This window comes from Oreochromis niloticus, linkage group LG1 (assembly GCF_001858045.2).
Source record: "Oreochromis niloticus isolate F11D_XX linkage group LG1, O_niloticus_UMD_NMBU, whole genome shotgun sequence".
NCBI lineage: Eukaryota > Metazoa > Chordata > Actinopteri > Cichliformes > Cichlidae > Oreochromis > Oreochromis niloticus.
This window is the reverse complement of record NC_031965.2, coordinates 2,084,141-2,097,746: the sequence shown is the minus strand read 5'-3', so window position 1 is coordinate 2,097,746 and position 13,606 is coordinate 2,084,141. Positions and strand designations below refer to the sequence as shown.

Genomic DNA, 13,606 nt, shown 5'->3' with positions numbered 1-13,606 from the left:
GTTGTTAGTTTCTCATCCATGCACCTTGGAAGTAGGTGAAGTTGTGGCAGAAACTTTGCTGCTTGAGATTACCAGTCTCACGAGCGCTTGCAGACAGCAGTGTACAAGTGTTCCATATTTAGGCCAGATCAGCTGATGTACGTGAGGAAACCAAGTATAAATAAAGTTAAATGCACTCAGTTGATCTAGGTAAGTTTTTTGTTGTATTATCGTTGTATTTAAAGTGGCGGCCTGGTATAACACATTCATATAGTTATAAAATGTTAGCAAACTTTTGCTGTCTCGAAATGGTAACGTGCGATTTTCACGTTTGATCTTTCACGTCTACTTTTTTTACATTGGCATGTGTGCTGTTTCCAGTGGTTGTTGGTGTCCGCCTCCTCCTTCAGGTATAGAGTAGAACAATAGTATATGTAATTGTATTGGTGTATGCTGCCCCCTTCAGTCCTGGGATGAATTGCAGGATTGATACATAAACTGCCTGACCCACTGCCTCACACAGCAATAGTTGCCCAAAGGCATGTTACGTTTTAAGATAACCCCACAATAATACAGAGAAAACCCCAAATATCAGATGACAGTAAAGATGTCCAACAGTGAGGCTCTAAAGTGGAACTCCATCAGTCCAAGCAGTGTGGGACCATCTAGACTGAGAACGGGACAAAAAACAGTCAAATTGTCCAAAGAAGTGTTTTCTTCTTGAAGCGACCGTTTAAAGAAATGACAAGAACCTTTTCCTAAGAGAGTTCAGGCAGTGTTGCACATGCTTAAATAAATCAGTGTTTCTCATTTTCCTTGCAAAATATAAAGAAATGTGGGATGGCTCAAGACTCTGACACACTCTTATGTCGATCTGTGCATATCTTACTAAACTGCCTTGAAAAGTGATCCTTGCTGGATCTGACCCATGGGCTTCAGATTAAGTGTCACTGAGTTAAGACTTCTGCTCGGTGATTCTGAGCCGCACATCCAGCTCCTTGAAGTTTAAAGACAACAATCACCACAGGAGCTTTCACTCGACAGAAACAACAGCTTATTAAGTTCAAAAAGTCAAGTGACGCTTGAGCACAGAAACGCCAAACGATTTATTTTAACATCATGACTGTTCTCTCAGAGTGGCGGGGATGGAGGGAACAAGCCTGAATTTGTTTGTGTTTCCAACCTGCATCACCCCCATCACATCATCACATTCTCCTCTCCCTCACAGTCTTAGTGCTAAACAATGAGTCCTTTGTGCTGTCAGAAGCCTCGACCTGCAGCCTCTCTCTTCAGCTTCCATTAACTCACACTAAAACAGGGAAAACAGCCAAGACTCTAAGCCGATTATATTTGCAGATGATTCACTTATGCAGATACAATTACTCAGAATCAGGAGAATTAATTAAAAGAGTCTCTTAGCAGATACTGGAAAAAAACCCAACAAATTGAGGCTTTGTCAGAATGTCCTTATATGGCTTTGTCTTAACCCACGTACTGGAACTGCGCTCATACATAATGAACAGCTCAGAGCTGTAACAGCTTTAAGAGTTATTCTTGCATTTTTGTGTTTTTTCTCGTTTCAGTCTGAAGTGTCGTGGATACCCAACAAACACTACTCAGGTATTTACGGCTTGATGAAGCTGACGCTAACCAAAGCTTTGCCCTCTGACCTGTCGAAGGTCATCGTCCTGGACACAGACATCACCTTCGCTACGGACATCGCTGAACTCTGGGGCATTTTTAGGAAGTTTACTGGTGAGATCCTCAAACCTGACATTATTACAGAGGTGCTATGAGTGAAAATCAGATCTGTGAAAACAAACTCAGGAGCAAAAACATTGCGTGCTCAACTCCAAAAGGTCAGCGGGTGCTGACACACACATAAATGTCAAACTATAAATGAGAAATTTGTGAAATTCCAAAACTTAGAATGGTGCGTAAAATATAAATAAAGACAGAACCCAACAATTTGCAAATGTCCTAAAGCCATATTTTATTTACATGGCAAGTTATACCACATTTAGAATGAGGCAGTGTACCATTTGTTTTAGAAAAATGTTAGCCCATTTTGAATTTTATGGCAGCAGGACATGTTTACCGCACTGTAGCATTCGGTCTCTATGTAACAACAGCACCACCCTACAATTGAAGATCCGGGCTTTTGAACTGAGTGCTGATAACAAGCCAGCTGATCGATTTCCTCTTTGGTCCGGAGGATGTGGTGACTATGTGGTGTGGCTGTAGCTCAGGAGGTAGCGCAGGTTATCTGTTAATTGCAAGGTTGGTGGTTGGGTCCCCGTCTTAGCCCAAGTTGCTCTTTGATCCATCCATCGAAGTATTAATGTGTCTGAATGTTAGATAGAAAGCACTTATAAAGAAAAGAGTGCTTGGGTAAATGAGGCACGTTGTATAAAGAGTTGTGAGTGCTCAGAGTAGAAAAGCACTACAGTATAAGAACCGCTTCACTTCATATGACCAAAGAACTTTTCACTTTGCCACAGTCCTTTTTAAGTAAACTGTGGGCCGCAGGAGACTTCAGTGTTTCCGGATCATGTTCACGTGTGGCAGCGTCTTTGCGTTTCTGGATGGCACATTAGTTACAAAATGTTCCATCAATTTCAAAATGAGCAATTTTTTTCATGAAATAATAAAATATCTCAATTTAAACTTTTTGTTTTCGGTGTTCTACTGTGAATAAAATGTGGAAATCCATGCTGTTTTTATTTTCATAACTGCTGTGTGCCATCACACGTAGTGACAACCATCAGTAAGTTACTGTTAACTGAAAATCTCCTCAAGCAGACCACAGACGTACGGATGTATCTGTGGGTTTAGGTGCATTAGCGGGCAGACACTGCCAGCAGAGTGACTGGCGTCTTAGTATGTGAAGCCTCGATATCAGCTATCAAATAAGAATTTTTTATTTTTTTAAAACTAGCTGAACCAATGATGAAAAAAAGCAGTTGGTTACTGTGAAAATTGTTGCTCATTTATGTTTATTATGTTTGTGAACTGTTGAGGGGAAAAACCTGTTGAAAAAGAAGAATGTTTCCTGAAATGTTTGCTCTTCAGCTGATGGTCGTTTTGTTCACAGATAAGCAGGTGATTGGTCTGGTGGAGAATCAGAGTGACTGGTACTTGGGCAACTTATGGAAAAACCACAAACCGTGGCCTGCGCTGGGAAGAGGCTTCAACACAGGTAAACGGGTTTATGGACGAATCTCTGAAGCTGGCAGGTTTGCTCCAAACAGCACAGAACCTGATGTCGTCTCATTCTTAATAGCACAAAGAATCAGTGTTTGAGGAGTGAATGTTTAGCCCAAAGTGAACGTTTTAAGTTAATGTCACATTGTTAACCAGTGTCCTGCTTCGTGGTTTCAGGCGTCATTCTTCTGTACTTGGAGAGACTGCGGCGAATCGGTTGGGAGCAGATGTGGAGGCTGACGGCAGAGAGGGAACTTATGAGCATGCTCAGTACATCACTCGCTGATCAGGTTAGGGATACCTCCAAACAGGATTGTCAACTCATTACACACTGTTACCGTCATCCGTCTGTGGCCTTCACTGTAACTGATTCTGGGTGAGGAGTCCTTTGATTGTGACTCCGTCGCCTCGGCGCCCACGTATACAGCTCGTCAGTGCTTGGCATCATCCTGGCACTGACGAGCTGTTGGTGTTTTTACAGTCTTGTGTTTGTTGAGCTTTATTGAATTTTTTAAAGACCCTTTTTTGTTCTTTTGATGCCTTGGAGAGCAGGGCTGCAGAATGAGACCCTGAGGCCACGATGAGTGGTGCTTTCACAAATTTGATCCTGTTTACATCATCACAAACATCAGCAGCTCTGATCTATGCATGTCCACAAGAGTCCACAAAGTAATCATAGTGGTAAAAGGATCGAGGCTCTTGATAAAGCTGTGTGTTGTCTGTGTGCAGGACATATTCAACGCCTTCATAAAGCAGAACCCAGTCCTGGTGCACCAGCTCCCCTGCTTCTGGAACGTTCAGCTGTCTGATCACACGCGCTCCGAGCAGTGCTACACCGAGGTGTCTGACCTCAAGGTACGCCAGCTCGCACCATCAGGTTGTTTACTGCCACAGGCAGCCGGCAGGCTGAGTAACAGAAACTTGTTGTGGTTTCAGGTGATCCACTGGAACTCTCCTAAGAAGCTCCGCGTCAAAAACAAACACGTGGAGTTCTTCAGGAACCTCTACCTGACCTTCTTGGAGTATGATGGAAACCTGCTGAGACGGGAACTGTTCGGCTGCCCGACGCAGGCCAGTCCAGAGAGCATCAAGGTTAGCGACACACACACACACACACACACACACACACACACACACAGGCAATATTTGTGACAGTAGCAAACATCTGAGAGTAATCATTTAACATTATGGGAAAATAATTAAAACATCACTCAGACTGTGTCAGGCAGGAAACAATAACATCCACGCGTTTTCTTAACTGCTCGTCCAGTTCAGGGTCGTGCCGAGCTGAGGTCAGCTGATCTGTCTCTACTTACCTTTGTGGCCTTTGCTGAGTAATATTGTACGGGGGCAGCGCTGTGGTTTCCACTGTTGCCTAAAGCAGCGGTCCCCAACCTTTTTTGCGCCACGGACCGGTTTATGCCCGACAATATTTTCACGGACCGGCAATAAGGTGTTGCGGATAAATACAACAAAATAAAACTAGTGCCGGTACCGAAAAAAAGAAGATTTATTCATAACACACGTGAAAAGACCCAGGAAAACCGAGTTAACGATAAAAACGATAACAAAATAACGCTGAAAACCGATAAAAACCCTGAAAACCATACATTTCACACCTGAGCCTCAAGTCTCGCGGCCCGGTACCAAACGACTCACGGACCGGTACCGGTCCGAGGCCCAGGGGTTGGGGACCGCTGGCCTAAAGTATCTGACCTGTGATCTAAAATGTCATCAGTTTGGGTTTCTGCCCCACAGCTGTAAAAGGATTTTGACATTTTTTAAATAAAACTTGAAGTTAATTTGTTAAATATATATTATGTTACCTGTCAGCTAAACACGTGTACGTGTCTCTTTTTCCAGTAGATTCTTAAGAGATTAATCTGCAGGACAAATCTTGTTTGCAGTATGTTTTTATCTTCTTTTGTTTTGTTTTTTTTGGAGGGTGTTTGGGAAAGAAACAGAGCTATGATAGACAGAAACAAAAAGGGAAACCGATTTAATGTTAAAACTGATTAAAAATGATTTAAAAAATAACGATAAAAACCATAAATTTCACACCCGAGCCTTAACGACAAACGACTCGCAGACCGGCACCGGTCGTTGGCCCGGGGGTTGGGGACCGCTGGGTTTGAAGATAAAGGAAATTGAAAATGATTTTTAATTGTTGTAACTGTGTGTACTTTTGCTCAGCTACAAAAGGCTCTGGAGGAGCTGGACGAGGACGATCAGTGTTACGACTTCCGCCGAGAGCGACTGACAGTGCACCGAGTTCACCTGTATTTCCTTCAGTATGACTACACGCCCACTGAGGACAACACTGACATCACTCTGGTGGCCCAGCTTTCCATGGACAGGTACTGAACCCGTGTACTGTAATCGTCTCCTGGCTTGGCTCTGTGTGCTTTAAAATGTGTGAAATGACCGTGTGTGCCTCCGACAGGCTGCAGATGCTGGAGGCCATCTGTAAGCACTGGGAAGGCCCCATCAGCCTAGCTCTCTACATGTCTGACGCTGAGGCTCAGCAGTTCCTGCGTTACGCCCAGGCCTCCGAGGTCCTCAAGAACCGCAAGAACGTGGGTTACCACATTGTCTACAAGGAGGGCCAGTTCTACCCGGTCAACCTGGTGAGGAACGTGGCCCTGAAGAATGCCAACACACCCTACGTGTTCCTGACTGACGTGGACTTCCTGCCGATGTACGGTCTCTATGATTACCTCAGGTAAGTCTGACTGTCCTGCTGTAAGGAAACATTTTCATGGCTTGTTTTTTTGTTTTTTTAGAAGAGTGTTTCATATAAATGTTGTGTTATAACTGTTAATTTGGAAACCATTACCACTTGTCACTGACTAAAATAAAATAGATTAATGAACTCTGGAGCCTACACCTTGACTCTCTGCTGTGCGTAGAGACAAACTGAGAGAAACAGGCACTGTGAAAATGGATTTATTGTCAGGGAACGGTCCCGTTCACCCAGAAACACTTGACTTGAGATGCAAGTTTAATCTTTGTCTAGCACAGCGGCCCCCCAACCTTTTTTGCGCCACGGACCGGTTTATGTCCGACAATATTTTCACGGACCGGCCTTTAAGGTGTCGCGGATAAAAATAAAACCAGTACGGTCGGTGGCCCGGGGGTTGGGGACCACTAGTGTAGCATAGCTCTACCAATGTTTAAACCTGGACAAAGAAGAGATAATGTTTCCCTCCTTTCCACCAGGATATTCCTGCCATGATTCGGTCTAGTTTTTCTGTCTCTTTGCTAATTCATTGCGAGGGTTTTTGACTCGATTATATCGGCCTAATGGGAGACGCACTGATCACAAAGTGCTGTGTAGTCTGAGCCCAGCATTAGACGTGAGTCATGAGTCCTGCATAAAATCCTTTTGGAGTAGTTTTCCTAACCAAGAACCAAAGAAATCATTCGTTATTCATTATCCATGGTATTTCTGGATGTTTTACTTTGAACTTTCAGACTGCAATCCTGTTTTCGAGGTTTTAGTCATGCCTGTTGGTAGATACGTGCTGCTTTAGCTCCCTCTCACTTCCTGTTTGCTGCTGCAGAAAGTCTGTGGTGCAAATGGACATGGCTCACACAAAGAAGGCTCTGGTGGTTCCAGCTTTCGAGACCCTTCGTTACCGTCTGTCCTTCCCCAAATCCAAAGCCGAGCTGCTCTCCATGCTGGACATGGGGACTCTCTACACCTTCAGGTTTCTAATTACGACCCAAAATTAACTTTTCTGATCAGTCGATGATGATTGGAGGATTATTTAACTGGCAATGTCTCCTTCTTCCTGCCTGTCACAGGTATCATGTGTGGCCAAAGGGTCACGCGCCTACCAACTATGCCAAATGGCGAACGGCCACCACGCCCTATAAAGTGGAGTGGGAGCCAGACTTTGAGCCGTACGTTGTGGTGAGAAGAGAATGTCCCGAGTACGACCAGCGCTTTGTGGGCTTTGGCTGGAACAAGGTGTCCCATATCATGGAGCTGGATGCACAGGTAAACGTGCTCATGTACACAATAATCTGGTCAAAGATGGCAGGCAGGGGAAGAACGACAGGGTGGGGTGTGGGATAGTAATCAGTTATAAACTGATTTAAGTAAATCCTTTCGTGTTTCTTGCCGATCGCTTGCTAACTCAGATTTCAGCTCCCGCCACGACCCAGCTTGAGTGTTGTGACTGAGGCAAGTAGCATCTCCTCACGGGTTTTATGGTACCTGACTCCATCCTTTGGCTCCTCCACGCCGTGAAGTTGTCCCGTCCTTAGCAGAAAAGCATAATGTTTCCATGCTTGACTTTCTCTTTCTCCAAACGTGGCACATCGAGTTGATGCTAAAGAACTTGATTTTGGTTTCATATGACCACACAACTTTCTCCCAAGCCTTTTCTGAATCATTTGGATTTTTACTGGTAAACCTAAGTCATGTGCCTCCTGGAACAGGAGGACCTTGCAAGCGCTGCTAGATATCAGTCCACTGTGGGGTACCAGTTGTGGTGTTCTTGGTGTCTGTGTTCCCAGCAAACTTCAGATCATTAACACGTTCCTCCCATGTAGCTTTGGGCTGAGCCACCATCTTTTTCATGATCATCTTCAGCCCATGAGGCAAGAGCTCACGTGGAGCTCCAGACAGAGGGGCGAGTGATGGTCGTTTTACATTTCTTCCATTTCTGATTAATCGCCTTCTCATCAAGCTTCTTTGGTCTGTGTGCCTCATACGCATAATGTATAATGTAATTAAATTTAATTGCAGTTGTAATCTGTGTGTCACATGAGCCCACAGTCAGTATGTGGGAGTCTGGCTGGGCTGTAGGATCTCAGATACTTGTTTTACTCAGTGTCACACAAATCATTGTATACCTTTACTGTAAAGTAATAATTGAGCAGCTTCACAGCAACATTCATGTGCTTTTTTTAAAATAAGGCAACAGCCCTACCATATTAGAGAGAGTACCCCAGTGAGCCCCTATGAGCAGGCACTTGGTGACAGTGGGAAGGAGGAAGTCTCTTTTGACAGGAAAAAGACTTCCAGCAGAACCAAAACCATGCTCCGGGTAGGAGATAACGTATAGTTTATGCATCCCAGTGTTCCAGCAGCCATCTAACCATGATGCAGTATGGAGCCTAAATCTAAAATGAAGCATTGTCCGTATCCATTCACCATAGCAACGCCACTATTGTGGAGCAATGTGTGTTTAGATGAGATTTAATATGAATTTCCGTGTAATGGGAAAGATTTGCATTTTTTTACCAATTGATCACAGTTAATTGCCATATTATCACAAAGTGATTGCATGTAATTGCCAGCCTGACCCCATTAAATTTCAAGCTGATAACAGATGAACTCCAGGTTATTGCCATTTTATCACCTTCTTGTTGCAGACCTGGTTCAGTTCAGTGTACACACTCACGATAATTTTGGTCATCATTTTTGGCTTTTCCCTCGCGTGGCTGTAGCGTAAAATTAATATTCTTTAACCCGACCCATCCTGTTTTGATAAACCTACCCAAACTGTGACTGGAGGCTGAAAGCCATTTAAAAGGACAGAAGCCTGCCCAGCTTCTCCTACATGTTTTCATACTGTCCAGAGATAATCTTCTCCATGTATCATCTCTTTCTTCTTTTCAGGAGTATGACTTGATGGTCCTGCCGAATGCTTTCATGATCCACATGCCCCACGCTCCCAGCTTCGACATCTCTAAATTTCGCTCCAGCTCCAGCTACCGCAACTGTCTGAACACCCTGAAGGATGAGTTCCACCAGGATCTGTCCAGGAAGTATGGCTCTGCAGCTCTCAAGTACCTCACTGCCCAGAGAAACATCTAGAAAGTAGACTTGTCAAGAGCAGCTCTGTCAGCCCCGTGAGCTCCGACGCGTACTGACGCTGGAGGGGAGTGCATCGTTACAGAGTGTGGATATAAGCTTTACAGCCCTTTTGAGCATCCCCGGGCTCCTGTGCATTAATTCTCCAGTCGACTGCAACTCAGAGTGACTGAGGACCGGACGCAGAGACGAAAACCAAAACAGGACAGCACAGCTGCGGATTTTTAACGCGGGACTCTGACACGGCCGAAGGGGACAATAGACGAGAGTGGAAACTGATGGGACTAGCTTTAAGGCGAGGAAACAACAACCATATTCTTACAATTTGTTCTGACAATCAGGGCTTTTTTCAAGAAGACACACAGTGAGCCAGTCGATCTCCACGGATATTTGGATATTTTGCACCTGGGGAAAAACTTCCGACATTAGGAACTATATTTGGGAGGCACGTCGAACTGGAGATTTAAGCCTTATCACTTTCCTGATATTTACTGAGATATTTAATTTTTTTTTTTTTTTCTTCAGTGCAAATCTGAACCAATGATAGTGAACATTTGCATTTACAATGTTTTGATTATGGCTTTACACAAGAATCAGTTTTTTTTTTGTTTCTATATTTTCTGACCTCTTATAAAGAAATCCATAGTGTCCTGGTCAAACGATTTAAGTTTCTTCTGTGGGCTTCAGGGATGTGCTGTGTGTGTGTGTGTGTGTGTGTGTGTGTGTGTGAGAGAGACGGAGAGAGCGATCCAGCTGCATCACTGGGCACGTCTTCAACACGCTTACAGCTCGTCTTCAGTGTCACGCTTGCTTCTGTCTTGCATGTAAAGAGTTGCACAACACATTCTTGTCATGTTGGAAAAATCTACATTTTTCTCCCATTATTCCTCCCTTGGAAACAGAAAATTATTGATGAGATGTGTCATTACCAATTGGGACCAATGCTGACACATAATCGTGAGTGATGAAATGAAGGTGTTGGCTTTGAAATAAAAGCGCGGCGACGGGCACGAGCTTATTTTTTGTGCCATTACATTTATAACGTGTCTGAATCACTGGATTGTACGTGCCATCTACTGTACTGTTTTACCCACTGTGCTGCTGTTTTTGTAAAGTCCAGCTGAAATGTTTCTGCAGCCAAAGTTCAGTTTATTGTTATTCCAACTTGCAGACTAGAATCTGAAGGATTTCTACAGCTTGTTGTCAGATTATTTCGATGCGGATCGAGTCTTCTAATCAGGAGGTGACGTTGAATTATCACAGGAAAAAGAAGCTTCTGTGTCCTCTTCTCTTTGCCAAATTGAATATTTTGCCAAGCTAATTTTACATGGGATTTGAAGCTATTTAAAATGAAACAGCTGACCGGCTAACTCACAGGATGTGCTTGAATGTTTACTGACAGAGAAAAGAAAAGAGTAAAAAAGTAGCGTAGTGTTCCCAACTTTGTGTCATAGCCTGTTACATGATATCAGTAAACCTGGCAACCTCCACTCTCACAGGAATAACGTTGGTGAGGGGTGGTGCAGTTGGAGAACTGCATCCTGCACTGACAACCTTGTGATTGCTTTAGTTAACGCGGTCACCCGTAGTTTTTTTTTTGTGAAATGGCAAGTTGCAAACGCTCCCCAACAAACCACTGAGTGATAGTAAAACTATCAGGAGTGTGACGCAAACCCGAGATACCAAGAGAAACTTCAAAGTAAAAGTTTTTTCAATGAAATGCACAACTTTTACTCTGACGGCTGACGTTCTCCGTTTCAGGTCAACCGGAAACCTGATAGTTTCACTGCAAAACGATTAGTTAGTGAGTGTTTGCAGACTAGTCTTCTATATAAACTACAGGTGACCATGGCAATCTTCTAGCAGCCAAAGAAATGACAGGGTAGTTTTCAGTGCAGCACTCTTTGTGATTAACTTCACCGAGGGACAGCAGTCACCCACCAACAAGCACTCGCCAACCAGTTGGGGAATACTCATTCCTCCTTAACCGACGAGCCTGCAGGCCTGTGCCACTGGAGACTAATTAATGACGTAGTGAAATCAGAGCATGAGGTCACTGGATGTCAAGCGCAGTCGCAGTAAACTTCCTGTCCAGCAATATTTGTTGTCACATTTGTTTGTAAGGCTGTTTACATCAACCAAACAAAGTTACAGGTCAAAGTCTGACACAGAAGGCTTTTTTTTGTAAGTGAAAGTTTTTAACTCCTTGTCTTTGTTTTTTCTGTTACTGGCACAAAAGAGCTTCCGTACGTTGAGGCTTCATAAAGTCCAGATGGTTATTTTTTTTTCCACCGATGCACATTTATTTAGTTTGCTTAGTTACATTTAGAAAAGTATTTTTTTACAAAGTGCTTTACAAAAACATATCATACACGCCTTCTAAAAACTCTTCTACACCCAGTGATTTATTAAAACAGATGGTGTGTAAATGATAACAGAACCATGCAAGATTTAAGTGCAGCATCAAGAATTAAATACAGTGTGACTGAATATTTAAAAAAAAGCTTTAATAAGGAAGATAATAAGAAATCCGATTTTCTCAAGCGACGATGTCCGTTCAGTCTTAAAGTGTGGGTTTGGGAAAAGTTGTCAGGTTGAGGATGTCATCACGTGGAAATCAGTGCGGACATCTTGTGCCGGTGGTTTGTTAGTCTTTGCAGTGGGCACGCTAACCCTGCACCCAGTTCAGATCTTGATACCAAGCTAAGAGCACAACCAATCTAGTCAAAATATCTGACGTGTGTCAAACTGAATAACTTGGTTACAAATCAGTTTTCTTTAAAATCACAAGAGTACAGCGAGCGTCCAAATATCTGTTGCCAGCTACATGAAGTTCAAAGGTTGTGCCCTCATATATAACTCATGCAGGAGAACCGGCTCCCCTGTCACTGTTATGCAGCCGCTTTGGCTTTTTACTTTTGTATAATAGGAAGGAGGAGCATCCGCCATCTTTATATACAGTCTATGTAAACATCCAACGGCCGTCAATCCAGAAAGCTTCTCTTGGAGTTTCCAGAACTGATCCGTGTGCTGCAGAAAGATATTTATTTCAGTTGGACTTTATTCATTTTCTGTTTGTTTTTAATGATGCTCTGTCCAACATTTCCAATCAGTAAAATATGATGAAATAAATTTGTCATGTTGTTATGACATGTAGCATTGGACATGATGGATACGTCCGATTGCTTTGGTTTAGTTTTTGGTTATTTGAACGCTTTGGTCGGTTATGCTCAGAAGCATCCGTGTTTAACGTTATGTTGGAGCTGCCCGCAGGTTGATCACGATGTTTGCATCCTTCCCTGTAGCACAGGAGAACAAAAACAAGCACCAGGATGCAGCGTTATCGCTTGTAGCAGCATCGCGCTGTAGTTTTGTTTTTGAGCATTCTCTCTACAAATTTTCATCTCTACCTGCATTTAGAGGGAGGGGAAGCAAGCAGAGAAGACTAAAAGCAGATCTCGTGTAATTTCCACTGCAAATACGGCAAACATGGGAGGTGGGTCACGAGCGACGGTGTGTGTGACGGCCGTTTGACGAGGACTGAGCGCAGACGGTGCCGTGAAGAGCCCTGCTCCCTGCCCGCTCCCACCCACACCACCTCTATTGCCGTGTTGTTGATTGTGGTAAATGCTAGTGCCTTTGCTGTATTGTGAAACTGGATATTGATTGTACTGTTGTACCGACAGGGCCTGGGGATAGTCAGGCGCTCTATTTATTATTGTTGACTCAAATCGATCATATTTTTCTATGTAAGTGCTTTAAATAAATTTGCCCTTTTTATCACTTGGTCTGTATTTAGTTTTTCAGCATTCTTGACAAACACAACTCCGCTCTGCGTGGGGTGAGAATGCAAATACTCCTCAAGCTCTCTAAAGTAGCATTAAATGAACAAACGCAGCAGCATTCGGATCCAAGGATGTCTTGGGATCTCCAGGAATTCAGAATATTTGCCAAGGTCAGTGGTTTTAAGCCGGCTGAATCTTCCATGTGTGTAATTGGCCTAGTGAAAATTCCAAAATACAAACCAAATTGTTTTGGATGAATAGGTCCCCTGATGGCTCTCATCCCTTTTAATGCAAATTACAATACAGTAATTGGATACAGAACTTTGCCTGCAGTTTGTTCAGAAGTGAATCATTTCTTAACAAATTGGGTTGAGAGAGTAGAAAAGCAAATGAATAAACATTTAGAAAAGCATTTATGTTTTCATTCATATATGTATATGTGTGTGTGTGTAAAGCCAGAAATGCCGACAATGCAGAATATTCTGAGTATGAGGCAAAGAGTGGGCTGCACTGTGCCCCGGGGCATTTAAGTTTTTACAAGTACATCCAAAATATAGTAAAATGTAGCATAACATGGAAATACGTATAGTTACATACGTGTAGTATACCCTTCTGCTTCCAAGGTTATTATCGTTAACGAAAACTAACGAAATAACGAAAACTAGAAGTGAAAAAACATTTTCGTTAACGGAAATAAAAATAAAAACAAAAGAAGGAAAACTAACTAAAACTGTAATGAGTGTTCACAAAACTAACTAAAATTAACTGAATTTATTGCAAAAATGTGTTTAGTTTTCGTTGATGTGTGCGT

At 43.1% G+C, this 13,606-nt stretch overlaps 1 protein-coding gene across 4 annotated transcripts in view; it reads left to right on the top strand.

Annotated features, from left to right (window-relative positions):
• large2 (LARGE xylosyl- and glucuronyltransferase 2) overlaps positions 1 to 12,777 on the top strand; it is a 119,315-nt gene extending 106,538 nt beyond the window's left edge. For 3 of the 4 annotated variants that reach the window (XM_005457380.4, XM_005457381.4, XM_025907436.1), the window contains 10 exons: positions 1,563 to 1,734; positions 3,074 to 3,178; positions 3,361 to 3,473; positions 3,913 to 4,038; positions 4,120 to 4,275; positions 5,377 to 5,540; positions 5,627 to 5,905; positions 6,747 to 6,893; positions 6,991 to 7,186; positions 8,816 to 9,013. In XM_005457380.4, coding sequence (XP_005457437.1) covers positions 1,563 to 1,734; positions 3,074 to 3,178; positions 3,361 to 3,473; positions 3,913 to 4,038; positions 4,120 to 4,275; positions 5,377 to 5,540; positions 5,627 to 5,905; positions 6,747 to 6,893; positions 6,991 to 7,186; positions 8,816 to 9,013 — 1,656 coding nt within the window. Of the gene's footprint in view, positions 1 to 1,562; positions 1,735 to 3,073; positions 3,179 to 3,360; positions 3,474 to 3,912; positions 4,039 to 4,119; positions 4,276 to 5,376; positions 5,541 to 5,626; positions 5,906 to 6,746; positions 6,894 to 6,990; positions 7,187 to 8,815 lie in introns of all 4 variants that reach the window. The other variant, XM_025907450.1, reaches the window with a different exon arrangement.
• The last annotated feature ends 829 nt before the right edge of the window (positions 12,778 to 13,606 follow it).